Below are 19,687 nucleotides of genomic sequence, written 5' to 3'. Positions count from 1 at the left end.
GACTCCTGTTGAGCAAGGAGCCCGATGGGGGGGCTTGATCCCAGGACCCCAGGATCAGGACCCGAGCTGAAGGCAGAGGCTTTAACCCACTGAGCCACCCTGATGCCCCTAATTTGGGAGAATTTTTTTTAGATGGTTTGGGTTGTTTCCAGTTTGTGGCTATTATGAATAATGTGTCTGTGGACATTTGTACATAAATTTGTGGACAAATGCTTTTATTTCTCTTGGATATAAATCCAGGAGTAGACTTGCTGGATCATATGGTAACTCTGTTTAAGCATTTGTGGAACTGCTAGACTGTTTTCCAAAGTGGCTGCACCATTTTATATTCCTTCCAGCTTCATGTGAGGATTTTAATTACTGCACATCCTTTACAACATTTATTACCATTTTTTTTTTTTTTTAGATTTTTAAAAAAGTATCTCTACACCCAGTGTGGGGCTTGAATTTATAATCCCAAGATCAAGAGTTGAACGCTCCACCAACTGCGCCAGCCAGGCACTCCTTTGTCTTTTTGATTATAGCCATCCTAGTGGGTGGAAAGTGGTAGTTCCTTAGGTTTTACGTGGTAACAGCAAGAAAGGGACAGTCTGTTACATTGTCTAGTATGATAGCTACTGTGTACCTTTACATTTAAATTGGTTAAAATTAAATAAAAATAAAAATGCATTTCCTCAGTCATACCAGTTACATTTTAAGTGCTCAGTAGTACAAGTGGCTAGTGGTTACTTACTGTATTGGACAGCACAGATATACATAAAACATTTTTATAATTGCAGTTAAGTTCTATTGGATGGTTCCTGTCTAGGAAAAGTTAATTTGGATGAGTAGGCAGAGAATGACAGAGGGTCTGAGTGGTGTAGAAAGAAGTGCAGGAGTGGAATTTGGAGAAGAAAAGAAAGAAACTTCAGGGAGCCATCTACAAGATATGAGACTTAGAAAAGAGCAGGCAAATAAAAGGGAAAATGAAAAGTTGAAGGAAAGATTCTTAGGAACTTGATTTTTCCACAGTACTTTGAGTTAGCGATGGATCCAGTGTCATTCCTTATTTTGTCGGTGAGAAAAGCATAGACTTGCTGCTGCGGTTTTGCTGTGCTTCGGTTGCTGTTAATAATAGCGTTCTTTTTGCTCAAAGGCTTTATCATGTTGAGGGCTGGAGCAGAGCCCCCTTTGCCCTGTCTCACTGTTCCTGCCACCAAACCAGTTGGTACAGTTTATATTATGTCAAGGCAAGATACATCTGGAGTGTCTGAGCTTAGTGTCAGTCAAGTACTCATTAAGGCTGTTGGGATGAGCCTTTTCTTCTCCGAAAGGTTATTCTGTAAGTTTATTTTTGTTAGTACGTAGAAATCTTTACAGACTAGAACAGCCTCTTTTTGTGCTCACTGTAGTTTCTCAAGAGTCATCATACACAAAACTGCTTACATTCAAATAGGCTTTCATTTTTGTGAAAGCCAGCCTGGTGTGTGACATCTTTCTAAACCTGATATTACTTATTGTAGGAATTGCTTTTCTAGCTTAGTTAATAAAGATATATGTAAGGGTTTATCTGAGTGCAGTTTTGTGTGCAGCTGGTGTTATTTCAAGTTGTCTAAGCTGTGAAATCAAGCATGAGCTGTTTAGGTGGTAGTCTTGTCACATTCCTTATAGGTGTATAGATGGCCTTATTTTCTGAGCCAAAAAATTGAGGTTTATGTTCTTCTTCTTTCTTTTTAATTTTATTTATTTATTTGAGAGAGTAAGCGCGCATGAGAGAGAGCATGAGCTGGGTGAGGGGCAGAGGAAGAGGGAGCAGCAGACTCCCTGCTGATCAGGTAGCCTGATGCGGGCTCAATCCCAGGAGATGATGACCCGAGCCGAAGGCAGACATCCAGCTGACTGGGCCACCCAAGCATCCTTGAGGTTTATGTTCTGATAAGGAATTTTGTTGCTGCTTCTTGATAAAAGAGATATGCTGGGAAATATATTTAAATCCTAAATGATAGTTTCTGGGATGTTCCTCTTGGTGTAGGTGAGGTTATGACAACAGATACTTGAAATTAGTATTATGCTGGATAATTTGGGAAAATACGATCACCCTTAAATACCTGCAGAATGGCTAATTCTCAAATGCCAGGATGGTTATTGCTTCATTAAATGCTAAAGATAATGTATGCTATGTCATATTTAGCTAGTTCCATTAGCAATCTAGGATATTCCTTTTTTTTCCCTTATAGAGAGTGTGTGCATGTGCTCCTCTGTGGGGGGTAGGTAAGAAGGGTAGAGGGAGAGACGATCTTAAGCAGGCTCCAGGCTGGGGTGCCTGGGTGGTTCAGTGGGTTAAGCCTCTGCCTTCAGCTTGAGTCATGATCTCAGGGTCCTGGGATTGAGCCCCGCATCGGGCCCTCTGCTCAGCGGGGAGCCTGCTTCTCCCTCCCCCTCTGCATGCCTCTCTGCCTACTTGTGATGTCGTTCTCTCTCTGTCCAAAAAAAAAAAAAAAAAAAAAAAGGGCTCTAGGGCTCCAGGCTTAGCATGGAGCTTGATGTGGGTTCCATCTCAGGACCCTGAGTTCATGACCTGAGCCAAAATCAGGAGTCAGACCCTCAACCAACTAAGCCATGCGGGCGCCCTAGGTTATTCCTTTTAATGACCGAGCTAGAATATACAAAGTAGTTTCATGTTAGTAATATTCAAAGAGGAAACCTTAAACATGGGGTACATTCTGATTAAGTCTAAGAGCTTTTCAACTTTTTAGTTTCTGTATCAATATCTAGCTTTCAAACGTTTTTATTTATTGCATGGTAAAATTTTTCAGAAACAAATTTCTAAAGAGCTTCCTTTCCAATTGTGTTCTTAGTATAATGTCATTTCTTTCCACAGATTTTTTTGTAAATGCATCACGAAGAGGCAACCCAGAATGAAGAAAGCAAGCAGGAGTGTTGGCTCAGTGCCTAAAGTGTCTGGGATAAGCAAAACGCAAACAGTAGAAAAAACTAAACCTGAAAACAGTTCTTCAGCATCTACAGGAGGCAAACTCGTAAAACCTGGAACAACAGCATCATTGGCAAAGGTATTAATGTGGCAGTGTTTGGATATGTGATGGATTTTAGGAGGAGTGAATCTTAATAGGATGTTTGATTTATTAACTAAACATCCTTTAGGGTTCGCCCTCTGCTGGTGCTGGGAACACATAGACTTTGAAGAGTTCACAGTGTGTTAGACTTGGTGTGTTTGGTCTGGCTTTACAAATGAAACCAAATAGTAGACTTGCTTATGAAACATATCATTGAGCACTTGCCTTGTGCAAGGTTCTTGTGTCTGTGAGCTGGAGTTAGCGTCTTTCTTCAAGGAGCTTGTGGGGTAATGGGTGGAGGTTGTCACCTACATGTGTAAATGAAATACATGCAAAAGAGTCAAATTCCTTGGGGGAACAGGAGGATAGTGTAAGCATTTCAGAAAGACATTGTTGCTAGCCTGGGAAGGTTTTACAAAAATAATATATGTGGTAGGTCTTAAAGGATGACCAGCAATACCATTCCTGAAACCCCTAGGTAGGGTATTTTTATTCCCACTCCACCGCCTTGCACACCATAACTGTTACTCTTTTCCTGACAACTGATCTGTATTAATCCCATTAAAATTGGGCGATATTAACTTAGTTAGAGCATAACTAGGTTTTTTTTTTTTTTTTTTTTTTTTTTAAACACTCTTTCTGAGGCTGGTTTAGTTCCTGTTAGTACAGAATGGTGACTGGGCTTTAGAATAAGACAGACCCAGACTTTGTATGCATGTGCTTCAGAAGCACCATGATGAGGATGAAATGAGGAATGTATGGAAGTGAATTAGCTCAGAGTCTGGCACATGGCAAGGGCTTCATAAATAACAGGTAGTAGCTTTTTTTTTTTTTTTTTTTAAGATTTTATTTGTTAGAGAGAGCACATGAGCAGTAGTGAGGGGCAGAGAGAGAGGGAGAAGCAGGCTTCCCGTGGAATAGGAAGCCCAACTCGGGATTCTATCCCAGGACCATCAGGACCTGTGCTGAAGGCAGATGCTTAACCGAAGGAGCCACCCAGGCACCCCAGAGAGTAACATTTTTATTGATTATCTCTAGAAACTTCTAATGGCTCAGGACTGATTTCTGAGAAGAATAGTCTTTTTCTGTGGGTGCTCTCAGTGTCTGTATTGGTTTTGACCACCCAAGGGACAAGATGACTCCGGGCTGTTTTTCTACTGGTCATATCTTAGATATATTGCACAGAGGTCCACACAGTCTTCTAGTCTTTCTCAGCAGAATCCACTTATTTGTTCTTTGCTTGTTTGTCGTGGGAATTTTGTGTTTTGCTACTTTGACTCTGTGGAGAAAACCTGGAGAGGGTTAGTCTCGTAGGGAGAAACTAAACACTGTTTGAGACATGATCCATTCAAAAGCCTTTTGTCTAGGCAGGGCTTTGATAGATTGTGGCTTAATTATTTTAAGAAGCACCTCATAGAACAGCTAATGAGGGACTTCCTTATATATGTTGAAAGATATAGCTGGAAATGCTGGTTTTTCTATTTCAGGGTTGTCAAAACTAAGCCCAGACTTACTCCATGGGCTTGGAGGTGCCCCCAGGTTTTCTCCTTGCTACAGTTTTGATGAGTTACTGAGTGTCATCCTATGGCCCAGAGGATGGTACCAGGAATAGACCTTTGCCCTACTTCTAGAATCAAAACCTTGAATTACTTCCTTGGTGGCAGTGCTGCCACTCTTTTGTGTAAGATAGCTGGCATTTTCTGACCTAACTGGTTACTCACTTGCTGGGGGTGTCTTTGGAGCAGAGTACCTGTGTGACTGGGTGACCTGTTATTTACGTGACTGGAAGAACAGGTTGAAACACTGGCATTGGATGTGTTCTACTGCTTTTCTTCTGTTGTCTCCTCATCAGTGGCAGGCAGGGTCTTTGAAGGTGTACTATGAAGTGTGCCCTGAACAGGCATGTCAGATTTTCTGAGGCTTGTATCTGGAGTTGATGGTAGTTTGGTTTTGAACAGTGAGTATTTTTTCATTGTAAAGCAAAACAACTGTATCTCTGCTGTGTGCCAGTACGTGCCAGCTGTCCATAGCTCTGGCCATCCTTGTTGGTGCTTTTAAGTAGGGGTGTGTGTGTATGTGTATAGTGAGGAGGGTCTTAGAAGAGGCAGAACTATTTGGAAATACTTTATCTAGACTGAAGCAATTGCTTTTTCTTAAGAAAGGGGAAGAAAAAGGGCACTGAATAGAAATTGAAGTGAGAAGTCAAAGAAGGAAAGAAGAAAATAGTGAAAATGAACAGAAGAATTGAAAAGATCAAAAGGGCTTGGAGACCCCACAAACTTAAGTGTTATTTTATTTTCCTTTTTAAAAAAATAATAATAAACATGTAGTCTTTCCTTTTTTAAAAGATTTTACATATTTATTAGAGAGGGAGAGAGAGTGCGCACAAGTAGGCGGAGTGGCAGGCAGAGGGAGAGGGAGAAGCAGGTTCTCCACTGAGCAGGGAGATGGATGCAGGGCTTGATCCCAGGATGCTGGGATCATGATCTGAGCTGAAGGCAGTGGCTTAATGGTTGAGCCACCCAGGTGCCCCATTATTTTATTTTCCTAAGTTTTCACATTTCACTGTGCTTTCTCTAGCATTTGGACACTTGCCACAGCTTGAATTCCTGTAACTGATGGAGCGTTGATGACTAACTAGATGAATGAAGCCTTTGGCTTTTAGTCATATAGACACCATGTGCACATACTCACCCACTCATGTGGACACCCACATGTGTGTCTGTCATTGCACAGTATTCAACACTTTTCTTATAGTGGCCAGCATGGGGATATACATTTCTTTACCTCTTTCATTTCAAATATTGTTTGAGGCTAGATCTAGCTGAGGTATAAGAGAAAGGACCTTTTTGATGAGAGCATCTCACTGCTGATTGGAGTTTTTGTAAGTACAAAATACAGTATGACTGCTGTTCAGTGAATTTTGAGGAAATTGTTCCCATTCTTATGAGTAGCTTTGACATCTGGTTTGGGGCGTTTGTATGGTTAATTCTTTGTCACAGTGAGTAGAGAGGATTATTTGCCACATAGGGATGGCCTCCTATATGCCTGCACTTTGCAGGTTTCACACACTGCTCAGGTGTTCCTGGTTAATTCTTGTGGAAGTAATACACTCTTTCATTGTCCCAAGAGTACTTTTTTCTAAAAGTTAATAGACAAGAATTAGTAACAGTTACTTCAGTTAGAATCTGTCTAAATAATTGATGATTCTCAATGATTATTTATCATCATACCTTTTCAGCATGAAAATTAGTTAACCATATGATTTAATAATCCATCTCTGAAACTTGCAAGGCAAAATTTAAAAACTAACCTTAAATTTTGAGTTGATGCCGACCATGAAACTTGGACTTTACCTTGAGAAGCATGGATATGTTGGTTGTATTATTTCATCATTTGTATCTAGGTTTTTTATTTTTAACAAATTTAACAAATTTTTAAATTTTAATATTATTTTTGTTCTTACATTCTCTTATATATATGTAAATCTGTTTTATGTACAATAATTGGTTCTATCAAATAATCATACCATGGGGGCGCCTGGGTGGCTCAGTGGGTTAAGCCGCTGCCTTCGGCTCAGGTCATGATCTCAGGGTCCTGGGATCAAGCCCTGCATCGGGCTCTCTGCTTGGCAGGGAGCCTGCTTCCCCCTCTCTCTCTGCCTGCCTCTCTGCCTACTTGTGATCTCTCTGTCAAATAAATAAAATCTTTTAAAAAAACAATAATAATCATACCATGGTCTTCTACTGATAATCTTTCCCAAGATAGATTTGGGTGAAATTGGGTATTTGCACACTCCTGTGGACTACCACACTTGAGACTTTGTGACTGATTTCAGTTTTGAGGCCACGCACACAATTCAAAATATACACAGACTGGGTTAAGGCAGTTTAAGAGTGGCCTGAAAGAAAGCACAAGACGTGGAATGAGTAAACTGTGTATTTTGCTTGCATGGGAGCCACCACATGACCAGCAAGTGCTGGACCTGTCCCAGAGCTCTTTGTAGTGTGGGGGCTTCTGAACATCTATAGTGATTGCCTGGCAGGTGGACAGACAGCAGGTATGACCTGCTGGAAGCTTCACAGAGGGCTCATTTCTTCATTGCCTCTCCTTTCTTGGATTCTTTTTTAAGTTTGTAATCTGAGGGGTGCCTGGGTGGCTCAGTGGGTTAAAGCCTCTGCCTTCGGCTCAGGTCATGATCCCAGGGTCCTGGGATCGAGCCCCACATCGGGCTCTCCGCTCAGCGGGGAGCCTGCTTCCTCCTCTCTCTCTGCCTGCCTCTCTGCCTACTTGTGATCTCTCTGTCAAATAAATAAATTAATTAAATCTTTAAGTTTGTAATCTGCTAGGGCAGCCTTGATTGCATCTTCGGCCAGCATGGAGCAGTGCAGTTTAACGGGGGGACGTCAGAGGTCTTTGGTGATGTCCATGTTCTTGATGGTCTAGGCTTCCTCTGCCATCTTCCCTTTTACTCATTCTGTGGCTAACGAGCTAGAAGCAATAGCAGACCACAGCCAAATGTTTTAAACCTGGAGTCCACAATCTTTACCTTCTCATCCACTTGAATCTGCAATTTCATTACATCACCACCACATGCTGGAGCCCCCACCAATCCAGTTCCGACATTTTTTGATGTCAAGGGACCCCACATTTCTAGGATTTTCATAATGATCAACAACCTTATGATAGATCCTGGCCGGAGCTGACAGTTCCCTGGCAGGTGGACTTGGGCTCTGCAGCAGTAGGGTTGACACTGTCCGCCTCAGACGGTCAGCTCCAGCCACCGCCATCTTTCACGCTTGCGCCTGTGCAGCAATTTTATTATTTTTATTAAGTAATCCCTACACCCAGCGTGGGTCTTGAACTCACAACCCTGAGGTAATGAGTTGGATGCTCTACCAACTGAACCAGCCAGGTGCTCCTGTATCTAGAAGGTTTTTACCAAAGGCTTTGCATTTTGCATCTGTTATTAAGAAGTAAGTTAAAAATCTCTTCCCTTCATCAATTTCAGAGTTTTTTTGAACTGTTTATTTTTTGAACTGTCGTTTATGTGTGGAAGTGCCCATGTATTTGCAGAACACTGTAACAAAAATTGAAATATGGAATGGTATTAGCCTGCAAGTAGCTTTGTGTAAAAGAAGCTGAGTTATTTTTTTGTTTTGTTCATCTTAAACTTTTTCAAGTTTATTTATTTATTTTTAGTAATCTCTACACCCAACATGGGGCTGAAACTCATGACACCGACTGAGATCAAGAGTTGCGTGCTCTTCTGACTGAGCCAGCTAGGCGCCCCTGTTTTTAACTTTCTTGATGAGGTATACATCCAGAACAGTTCACACAGCATTTGTGTTCAGCTTAGTGAATCGCCACAAAGTGAACATGCTCTGCAGAACACCACCCAGATCAAGGAGGGGCTGAAGTGGTCAAGGAGTGGTCTGAAGTGGCTTTAATTTGCATTTGCATTATCAATGGAATTAAGCACCTTTTCATATCTTACTTTTATATGTGTAGTGGACAGTTAGAGATCTTTGTGAAGTTCCTGTTCAAATCAGTTGCCTATTTTGTTACTGTGTTAACTTTCTTTTTCAGCTTTGTGTGTGTGTGTGTGTGTGTGTGTGTGTGGTAAAATACACATAACATGTATCGTCTTGACCATTTTTAAGTGTACAGTTCAGTAGCAGTAAGTACTCTCACATTAAGCAACCCAGTAGCACCATTCATCTCCAAAAACTTGCATCTTGCAAAACTGAAACTCCATCCCCATTAAACCACAATTCTGCATCCCCCCTCCCAAGCCCCTGGCAACTACTTTTGTCTGTCTGTGAATCTGACAACGTAAAGACCTCAGGAGTGGAATCACATGGTATTTGTCTTTTTGCCATTGGCTTATTTCACTTAGCATAATGTTCCCAGAGTTCATCTACATTGTAGCATGGGTCAGAATTGCCTTTTTTTTTTTTTTAAAGATTTTATTTTATTTATTTGACAGAGAGAGATCACAGTAGACAGAGGCAGACAGAGAGAGAGAGAGAGAGAGAGAGGGAAGCAGGCTCCCCACTGAGCAGAGAGCCCGATGCGGGACTCGATCCCAGGATCCTGAGATCATGACCTGAGCCGAAGGCAGCGGCTTAACCCACTGAGCCACCCAGGCGTCCCAGAATTGCCTTTTTTTTTAAAAGAGATTTTTTTGTTTTAAGATTTTATTTATTTATTTGACAGACAGAGATCACAAGTAGGCAGAGAGACAGGCAGAGAAAGAGAGGGGGAAGCAGGCTCCCCGCTGAGCAGGGAGCCCTGTGCAGGGCCCGATCCCAAGACACTGGGATCATGACCTGAGCCAAAGGCAGAGGCTTTAACCCACTGAGCCATCCAGGCACCACTGCCTTTTTTTTTTTTTTTTTTTTTTTTTTTTTTAAGATTTTATTTTTTTCAAGTAGTCTGGACACCCAATGTGGGGCTTGAACTCACAACTCTGAGACCAAGAGTTGCATGTTCCACCAACCGAGCCAGCCAGGCACCCCAGAATTTCCTTATTAAATGCTGAATAATATTCTACTGTATATAAATACCTCATTTTGCTTATCCGCTCTTCATCAGTGGACACTTGGGTTGTTTCTACAACTCTTGGTTGTTGTAAATAATAGCTGTGAACATGTATGTATAAATATCTCTTAGAAGCCCTGCTTTCAGTTTTTTGGGTATTTACTCAGAAATGGAATTTCTGGGTCATATGGTAATTCTACTTTTAATTTTTTGAGGAGCCTCCATAGCTGTTTTTTACAGCAGCTTTACCATTTCCATTCCCACCAAGAAATTCTCTTCCCAACAGGTGTTTTAATTTTTCCACATCCTCACCAGCACCTTTTTTATAGTAGCCATCAAAATGGGTATGAGGTGGTATAGTGTGGTTTTTTGTACTGATTTATAGTTCTTTGCCTGTTCTAGATGTGAGCCCTTTGTCATTTATATGTGTTGCACATATGTTCTCCCACTCTGTGCCTTCTCTTTCTCCTTTAATGGTATCTTTTGATGAATGGATGTTCTTAATTTTAATGTAGTCCAGTTTGTTAATCTTTTGTTTATGGTTAGGGCAGGGTGTGTGTGTGTGTGTGTGTTTATAAAATCTTTCCCAATCCCAAGTCAAGAAGACAGTTTCCTATACTTTTTTCAAGAGTGATAGTATACCTTTTATATTTAGATCCTCAATCTATCTAGAATTATTATTTTTTTTAAGATTTTTACTTTTGTACTTGAGAGAGTGAGCATGAGAGCAACAGAGTACACATAAGGAGAGGGAGAAGCAGACCTTGAGATCATGGTCTGAGTGGAAGGCAGATGCTTAACTGACTGAGCCACCGAGGCGCCCCTGTTCTCTTTTGTAACCATAGTACGATTACCAAATCTGGAGGTGAAACATTGATAAAATGCTAGTTTCTCATCTCTAGACTTTAATTAAATTTCACCAAGTGTGCTAATGTCCATTTTAGCAAAAAAAGAACAACATGTTTTTTCTGGTCCAGCTTTCGATCCAGGGTAATGAATTACTTTTGTTGTCACGCTCTTCTTCTTAAATTTGGGATAGTTCCTCAGTCTTTGTCTTTGTGACCTTGACATTACTAAAGAATGTAGGCCAGTTTATTTGGTAGAAGGTCCTCCAGATGTAGGTTTCTCATTGTTCCTTTGTGATTAGGTTGGTGGTTACAGATTTTGGCAGAAGTCCCACAGAAGCCCATGTCCTTGGTGCAGCATTTTCAGAAGCACATGGTGTCAATCTCTTCCATTCCTGGTGATACTAACTTAATTTGGTTAAGGTGGTGCCTGGTTTTTCCACTACCAGGTTACCATGTTTCCTTTTGTAATTCATAAGTGTCTTGTCAAAAATACTTTGAGACTTTGTAAATATTCTCTTTGGCATCAGACTTGTACACCCTAATTTTAGCAATTCTTGATGGTTCTTTCCAGAATCAGATATTGGTATGATTTTTTTTTATTATTTTAAAGATTTTTATTATTTATATATTTACTTGACGGAGAGATAGAGAGAGGGATCACAAGTAGGCAGAGAGGCAGGTAGATGGGGTGGGGGTGGGGGAAGCAGGCTCCCCGCTGAGCAGAGAGCCCGATGCCGGCCGTGATCCCAGGACCCTGAGATCATGACCTGAGCCGAAGGCAGAGGCTTAACCACTGAGCCACCCAGGCGCCCCAGATATTAGTATGATTTTGCCAAGGGGTATTTTTCAAATTCCATCATTCTTCCTACATTTAATAGCTGACATTCTACTTACAAGGAGTTTTCACTTTTGCTCCATCTATGTATTCATTTATGTTAGTGTGAAATAATGGATTCTTACTCAGTGGGCTGTCAGTGGTTGGCATCATTTATTTTCATTTTCATATTGTCCCCTATTTGGTCGGTGGGAGCCCTTCAAGCAGACTGCAGTGTTCTTTCAATGTGCTCCTGTTCTTTTTTGAGCAACCCCTTAAATTCTGACATGTTCCTTTTAGTGAAGGATAGCACTTAAAGCTTTTGGACATTGGGGAGGGTATGTGTTGTGGTGAGCTCTGGGTGTTATGTAAGACTGACGACTCACCTGTACCTCCAGAAACAAGTAATACATTATATGTTAATTAATTGAATTTTAATTAAAAAAATAAAGCTTTTGGAAACTAGGTGTGTTCATTGCTTTTGAGTATATTATTGTTTTTAAACCTACTCAGCAGACAGAGAGGAAATACACACAGACATTTGCACAACTTACATATCTGTATCAATTTGTGTCTATTTCTTCCATATGTATTAAAACCCATGAGTTCACGCTGTTACTTCCAAATCCAGTTGACAATGTTTAGAATAGCCTTTTCGCTTTCTGTAATTGTAGTCCCAGTCTCCCAACAGTGAGAAACCTGGCTTTCATTATAATATATTTAGTTTCTCAATCCTAGAATATGTAGGCGATAGTTATAGAATTGCTTACCATACCACTGCCAGAAACAAATCTGCTAGGTAGAGTTCAAAATGTATACTTTTTTTTTGGTCTTAACTTCAGAGTTTGAGGATTTATGGTCAAAATACTGTTTTCAGAAGATACTTGGATTCTTCCTCTACCCTTCACCGTGTGTGGCTGTGTTATTTTTTTATTTTTTAAAGATTTACTTATTTGACAGAGAGAGAGAGACTACAAGTAGGCAGAGCAGCAGGCAGAGAGAGAGGGGGAAGCAGGCCCCCTGCTGAGCAGAGAGCCCAATTCGGGGCTCGATCCCAGGACCCTGCGATCATGACCTGAGCCAAAGGCAGAGGCTTAACCCACTGTTTTATTTATTTGAAATGCAGTTGTGTCCATTTCTTCCTGTTGTGTTCCATTTTAGGTTTTCCCCTATCCTTAATTAATTAATTAATTAATTAACTGCGAGCATGTGAAACACTACCAAGGTTCCATTCCACATGTCAGAATTAGGAGAAGATGTGTTCAGAGAAGCGCCCCTCTCTTCCCCCATTCTTTCTTACTCTGTCCCCAGCCATCTCTTGGAGGTAAACAGTCTAGCTGGGTTTTTGTTTTTCTCCTTGAGGTGTTTCTTTTTGCACAATCAGATGCATGTATATTTATTGTGTTATTTCCCCTTTGTTAAACAGAAGTTGCCATAATTAGATCTGTTTCTGCACTTCGCTTTTTTTTTTTCACTTAATGTATTCTAGAAATCTCTTTATACCAATTTATAGTAGTCTTTCTCATTCTGGTTTTTTTTTTTTTTTTTTTTTTTAGATTTTATTTATTGGAGACAGGGCACAAGCAGATGGAGCAGCAGACAGAGGGAAAGGGAGAAGCAGACTTCCCACTGAGCGGGGAGCCCTGTGCAGACAACAAGCCACCCAGGCACCCTTCTTGTTTTGTTTAATGTGTCTTTGTGTGGATGTACTATAGTTTTATTGAGCTACTGTCCTGTGTATGATATTCAGGGTGTTTCTAATATTTTGCAGTTAAAGACAATGCTGCAAGGGTGCCTGAGTGGCTCAATTGATTAAGTGTCTGCCTTTGGCTCAGGGCTTGATCCCAGGGTCCTGGGATCAAGTCCTGAGTTGGGCTCCCTGCTCAGCAGGGAGTCTGCTTCTCCCTCTCCTCTACCCCTCCCCCTGATTGTGTGCTCACTCTCTCTCGCTCTCTCACTCTCTCTCAAATTAAATAAATAAAATCTTTAAAAGGTTAGTGCTGCAATGTCCACAATAGCCAAACTATGGAAAGAGCTAGATGTCCATCAACAGATGAATGGATAAAGAAGATGTGATTCTCACACACACACACACACACATACACACACACACACAATGGACTACTACTCAGCCATCAAAAAATGAAATCTTGCCATTTGTAAGGACATGGATGGAACTAGAGGGTATTATGCTAAGCAAAATAAGTCAATCAGAGAAAGACAATTACCATATAATCTCACTGATACGAGGAATTTGAGAAATAAGACAAAGGATCATAGGGGAAGGAAGGGAAAAATGAAACAAGATAAAACCAGAGAGGGAGACAAACCATAAGAGACTCTTAATCTTAGGAAACAGACTGAGGGTTGCTGGAGTGGAGGGGAGTGGGAGGGATGGGGTGGCTGGGTGATGGACATTAGGGAGGGTATGTGCTATGGTGAGTGCTGTGAATTGTGTAAGACTGATGAATCACAGACCTGTACCCCTGAAACAAATAATACATTATAGGTTAATAAAAAGTCAATGCATTGAGTAACCTTAAGCGTATGTATTTTTTGTATTATTAGAGGTATGTTTTCAGGTGAAATTCCTAGAGGTGGGTTGCTGGGTACAAAGTAAATACCTATGTAGTTCTGTTAGACATTGCTGGATACCCTTCATAAGGCCACATCCAGCTGTGTTCTCACCAGCAACTTACAAGAGCGCCTGTTGCCCCTCATCCTTCACAAAGGAATGTGTCATAACTTTTCATTTTTGCCAGTCTGATAGGTGAGATGTGGTATCTCAGTGTTGTTTAATTTGCATTTCTCCTATTCTGAGTTAGACTGGTTATACTGTTTGTATTTTATGTAGATTGATTGTAGATGATTGTTCATTTTGCTCACTTTTCTATGTGTCTCTTATCCATTGATTTCTAAGAGTTTTTTGTGTATTGTGGATATTGGCCCTTTATTTGTGAAATATTAGAAATATATTCTCCCAGTTTCTCATTTTTGTATTCACAGGATTTTTAAAATTTTTTAAGATTTTATTTTTTTTTAATTTATTTTTTATTATTTTATTATTTTTAAAGATTTTTTATTTATTTGACAGAGAGAGAGAGAGATCACAAGTAGGCAGAGAGGCAGGCAGAGAGAGAGAGAGAAGCAGGCTCTCTGCTGAGCAGAGCCGGATGCGGGGCTCGATCCCAGGACCCTGGGATCATGACCTGAGCCGAAGCAGAGGCTTTAACCCACTGAGCCACCCAGGTGCCCCAAGATTTTAATTTTTATGTAGTCAAATTTATCAGTTCTTTATTTTATCATTCAGGATTTTGAATCATAGTTGGAAAGCATTGAATTTATTTTTGATATTGTATGAAATAGGGTTCATTCATTTTTTTCTTTTGTGAATATGCAGTTGACCTAGTATCATTTATTGAAAAACCATTTTCTTCTGTACTGCTTCTTTGGTCATAAGTCAGGTGTCTATATATGCAGTTTCTTTTTGGATTCTTTTCTATTCTACTGTTTATTCATGTGCCAGTACGCTACTATTATTTAACTTGTAGAGGAAGAAAAATTACCTCAAAGATAATTCTGACTTCTATTAATGGACTATAAAAGGTTATTTGAAAATAATAAGGTTATGTTGAGTTTATATACTGATTAATTGATGAGGGACAAATTGACAGGAGGGAAGTAGAACTGATTTACAGATTTTTTGCATCATACTTGATGACTAATTTCATAAACAGGAACTAGCCTTAAAGAATATGAACAATCCTTAGTGATTAATACAGTATCCTCTTTCCTCATTATATAACTAGATTTTTCATAATGTGACAATCCTAATTACTGAAGCTGAATTAGTTTAATTCATTTAAAACATTAATCTTTTTCTACCTCTAGTAAGACAGATTGACCTAGCTAATTGTACTGTATTATAACTTTTATATCTGAATGATGAGAACAGAATCTACTTTACTGACATCTAGAACAGGAAAAGACTTCAGAGGTTAGTAATTTATGAAGCATTTTAATCTGTTAGAGATGAGTTTATTATGATTGCCTAGGAATTTATTATGGTTGCGTGGCTCCAAGTAGACAAGAGTAGTAAATTAGTTGGCTGACTTATGCTTTCACCTTAATGGGACAAACTTCTTGGATCTCTTTTATTTAAAAAGTAGTTTTTCTTGGGGTGCCTGGGTGGCTTACTCAGTTGAGCATCCAACTCTTGGTTTCTGTTCAGGTCTTAATGTCAGGGTGGTGGTATCTCAGGGTGGAGTCAGCTTGAGATTCTCTCTCTCTCATCTCCTCTACCCCTTGCATTTGTGCTCTCTCTCTCTCTCAAATGAATTAATTAAAAAAAAGTAGTTTTTCTTTTTTCTTTTTTTCACAGATTTTTAAATCCTCCGTGTTCTATTCCTAGAAGTAAAAACAGGTTTCTTCACTATTTTTTCTTTAATAATTTTATACCTGATCTTATCTAGAGTGCTTGTTTCCTTTTTTTAAAATTGAAGTATAGTTGTCTCTTGTTTTCTTTTTAAAAAGCTTGTTTTTTTGCTTATTTTTAGTCTTTGTAAGATATAAATAAGCATTACAAAAGGTCTTTCTCAAGTATTTTGATCATTTAGGCTGACTACTACTCACTCTAACCTTAAACTGTCTAGATTTTATATATTGCCTGAGCTTTAAGAAAAATCAATTTTGGCTTAAATCAGACTACTGAAAAATTAGGTCAGGTAAGAAAAATAAATTTCAAAATAATGGTTCCATCACTGATTTACCTTAAAGTAATAAAGATCATTTCTGACTCTTAGTGGTATTTCCCTCTAGAAATTGTAGGATGGCATTTTCTGTTGAATTATAGAACTTTCCTCTGAGCCCATGTGATAGCATTCAGATGATCCCTGTTTGTAAGTCATGTCCTAGAAAGAGTAACAAAGAGGATGTCTTCACTTTCCTGTCGTTCACTGACTCTGGCATGTGTGGGCATGTAGTAGACTTCCATAAAGTCTTTGATTACGTATGTGATTTTCATACTTTAGAAAGAAGCGTGTGATTGTTTATAAACCAGTAAAGAGGTTCTCTTTCTGTAGCACAGTGTTAAGTACTGTTTGATAACTGTCAGAAAATCTTTGATCTTAAATTCAGTGTAAAAGCCAAGAGTTTTGTGTAGTCTCAAAATACTCTTTACTCTTGTTTCATCTAATCCGTTTGCTTTTATTTTTTGTTTATTCTAGACCAAGAGCAGTGATGACCTCTTAGCTGGAATGGCTGGAGGGGTGACTGTGACTAATGGTGTTAAAGGAAAGAAAAGCACCTGCCCTTCCACAGTGTCTTCAGCATCAGCCCCTGCCATGACTACTGTGGAGAACAAATCGAAGATCAGCACAGGTATGGGTGGCATTCAGAGTAAGAGTTAAATTGCTTTCTTGTTTGAATAGCAGAGTGCAGTAGTATTTAAGGGGTTCCATTAATTATAGAAAATGTTGGCTGTGTACAAAAGTATTTGTATTTCAACCCCATGTACTCATCACCCTTGTCAACCGAAGGCCAGTCTTAATTCCTTCACATCCACCTTCCCTCAAATTATAAGTGTCCTGTAATTTCATCCACAAACATGTAATTATCTTTGAAAGATTAGGATTCCTCTAAATATATAATCACAATACTATTATTAGTCCTTAAAATAATAATAATTTCTCAAATCATAAATATAAAGAAAAACTTATTCAAATTTCCAACTTTTTCATAAATACTACATAGGTGTATTTGCTGTCTCTAGGTCAGGATTCACTTAAGGTCCGTATATAATAATTGTTACCCTTTCCTAAATCTATTTTTTTCTTACAATTTAATTTTTATAGAAATATAGGTTGTTTGAACTATATTTTTCCATGATCTGGATTTTGATGTCACATCTCCTTGATGTCTTTGACCATGTTCCTTTGTTCATTTACTGTTAATGTCATTGGATCTAGAGCCTTGATGGTTTGGATTCAGGTTCCTTTTTTCCCCCGTAAGATGCCTTCATACACAGTAGTTGTCCTTCACCAGCAAGCACATCATTTCTGGTTGTTTGTCCTTCCAAGATGTTAGTAGCCTTTGACGATCAATGCCTGGGTCCATTCATTCCTGTTTTACCATTCTTTCTTCATTCATTAGCAGCAATTCGGCTTTAGATTTGTTGGAGTCTGTTAATTAACTCATCCCTTCCAGTACACACAAGATCATGTGTATTCATTTTATTTTTTATTATTTATTTATTTTTTTAAATTTTTACTTTTAAGTAATCCATACTCCCAATGTGGGGCTCAAACTCACATCCCTGACCTCAAGAGTCGTATGCTCCACTGACTGAGACACCTAGGTGCCCCAAGGTCATGTGTGTGTAATACGGCTGATGAAAGCACATTGGCAAAAATTATAGCAGACTTCCTTTATGATCATTATTTAGACCATTAGCCCCTCGTATATGTGTATTAGAGTTTTTCCTAGCCCAGGTTTACCTACTGTCCTCTCTCCTACTTTGATCTTCTGTGGACTCATCCTTCTATTCCAGATCACACACCCACCCCCTGTTAGTTATAATAGGATATGGTATGATCATGAGGAAGGCACTGTTATACCAGGCGCCGTTCCATTTTATCCTTACTATAGTCCTAGGAGGTAGAGACTATTATTATCCTCATTCTAGAGATGTGAGAGCTATGCTTAAAGCTTAAGTATCTTGCATAAGGCCTTGTGTTCATTTGCTCAGAAAATATTTAATGGGTACTGTACCACGTTGCTGCAAAGCTGGTGGTAGAACAAGGACTGCACATCTCAAGCTTGAAGTCATCACCACACTTAACACTGCAGCCTTTGTGGTAAGAAGGAAATTAGGTACTCCAATACCATCTATATATCTTCCTATTTCCAGCTTTTAGAATTTACTGGGAGAGATGCATTTGTACCGGTTCCCTACTGACTAGTGCCACCTGCCTTCACAGGCTAAATTCAGTTATCTTTTCCCTGGATCCATTGCCTCTACTGGAGGCAGCTTTGTACATCCGTATTAGTTTGTTAAGGCACCCATAACAAAATACACAGACTGGGTGGCTTAAATAACAGACATGTAGTTTCCCACCAGAACTGGCTAGAAGTCTGAGATCAAGGTGGTGGCCACTTTGATTTCTTCTGAGGTCTCTCTCCTTGACTTGTAGTTTGCTGCCTTCTCATTGTCTCCTCACATGGTCATTCTTCTCTCTGTGTCTGTGTCCTAGCCTCCTCTTCTTTTTTTTTTTTTTTAAGATTTTATTTATTTTGACAGAAAGAGATCACAAGTAGGCAGAGAGGCAGGCAGAGAAAGAAAGTGGAGGAAGCAGGCTCCCCGCTGAGTAGAGAGCCCGATGTGGGGCTTGATCCCAGGACCCTGAGACCATGACCTGAGCCGAAGGCAGAGGCTTTAACCCACTGAGCCACCCAGGCACCCCTAGCCTCCTCTTCTTATAGAGATACCAGTCAGATAGGATTAGGGCCCATTGTAACAAACCCCATGTTAATATAAATATCTTTTTAAGTTAATTCTCTTTTCCCAAATACGGTCATGTTCTGAGGTCCTGGGGGGTATGGCTTCAGCATAGGAGTTTGGAGGACACAGTTCATCCCCTAACAACATCCTTAACTCTTCCATTGATCCTCTCTACCTTTATTTACTTTTACTTTTACTTTTTTTTTTTAACTTCACTTTTACCTTATTTACTTTTACCTTTATTTACTCCCCATGACTTCCCAATCCAGTTCACTTGTCTGTAACTCAGATTCTTCCATCTACTCACTGGGCACAATAATCCCAGAAGGGGAGCTTTTTTTTGTTATGTCCTCTCTATTTTCTTGTTCATTTACTTCTCCTTTCCTTTTGGAGCATAATTAATCCTTCCCCTCATTACTGGCTCCTTTCCTTTTGTCTTTCAGGCATGCCCAGATCCTTTGCTTTTCAGGATGGGTTTTGTTTGGGAAAAAAGAATGATTGGTACTGTTTACAGAATGGGAAAAAGAATGAATACTTATGGTTATACCACCCTTTTCCTTATTTAGCCTCCATTTGCAATTGTTTCCTCCTTAATCTTGTTATTTCTACCCTGTAAATCTATTACAGAGGTAGCATCCCTTTTCGGTTCTTGCAGAGATCCTGATCTCACTCCCCAGATGTAGGCCCTCCTTTACTCTTACTGCTCTGCCTGCCCACCTTCCTCCTGGACTACTCTTCTTCCTGGACTACTCTTCTTCCTTAGGTGTTTCACTTAGCAGCCTCTGGATTCATTTTCATTAAAATGCTGTTCCCTATGAGTCTTCCCTGCTCCAGAACATTTATTGAACATTTACTCTGGGACTCACTAAATTTCCCCTGGCGTTCAGAGCCCCATAAAAACTTCCTCTGCTGCTTCCATTTTGTGGCCTTA

At 39.7% G+C, this 19,687-nt stretch overlaps 1 protein-coding gene and 1 pseudogene across 1 annotated transcript in view; one reads left to right on the top strand and one right to left on the bottom strand.

Moving 5' to 3' along the window:
• SPECC1L (sperm antigen with calponin homology and coiled-coil domains 1 like) overlaps positions 1-19,687 on the top strand; it is a 109,603-nt gene that overhangs the window by 4,859 nt on the left and 85,057 nt on the right. The window contains exons 2-3 of the mRNA XM_032876039.1: positions 2,861-3,050; positions 16,484-16,637. Coding sequence (XP_032731930.1) covers positions 2,898-3,050; positions 16,484-16,637 — 307 coding nt within the window. The 5' untranslated portion in view covers positions 2,861-2,897. The remainder of the gene's footprint in view (positions 1-2,860; positions 3,051-16,483; positions 16,638-19,687) is intronic.
• Positions 7,144-7,843, bottom strand: LOC116878493 (annotated as a pseudogene).

This window comes from Lontra canadensis, unplaced genomic scaffold, assembly GCF_010015895.1.
Source record: "Lontra canadensis isolate GAN:19392208 unplaced genomic scaffold, GSC_riverotter_1.0 scaffold57, whole genome shotgun sequence".
Lineage (NCBI taxonomy): Eukaryota > Metazoa > Chordata > Mammalia > Carnivora > Mustelidae > Lontra > Lontra canadensis.
Note: the sequence above shows the minus strand (reverse complement) of the source record. Positions and strands in the feature narration are given on the sequence as shown.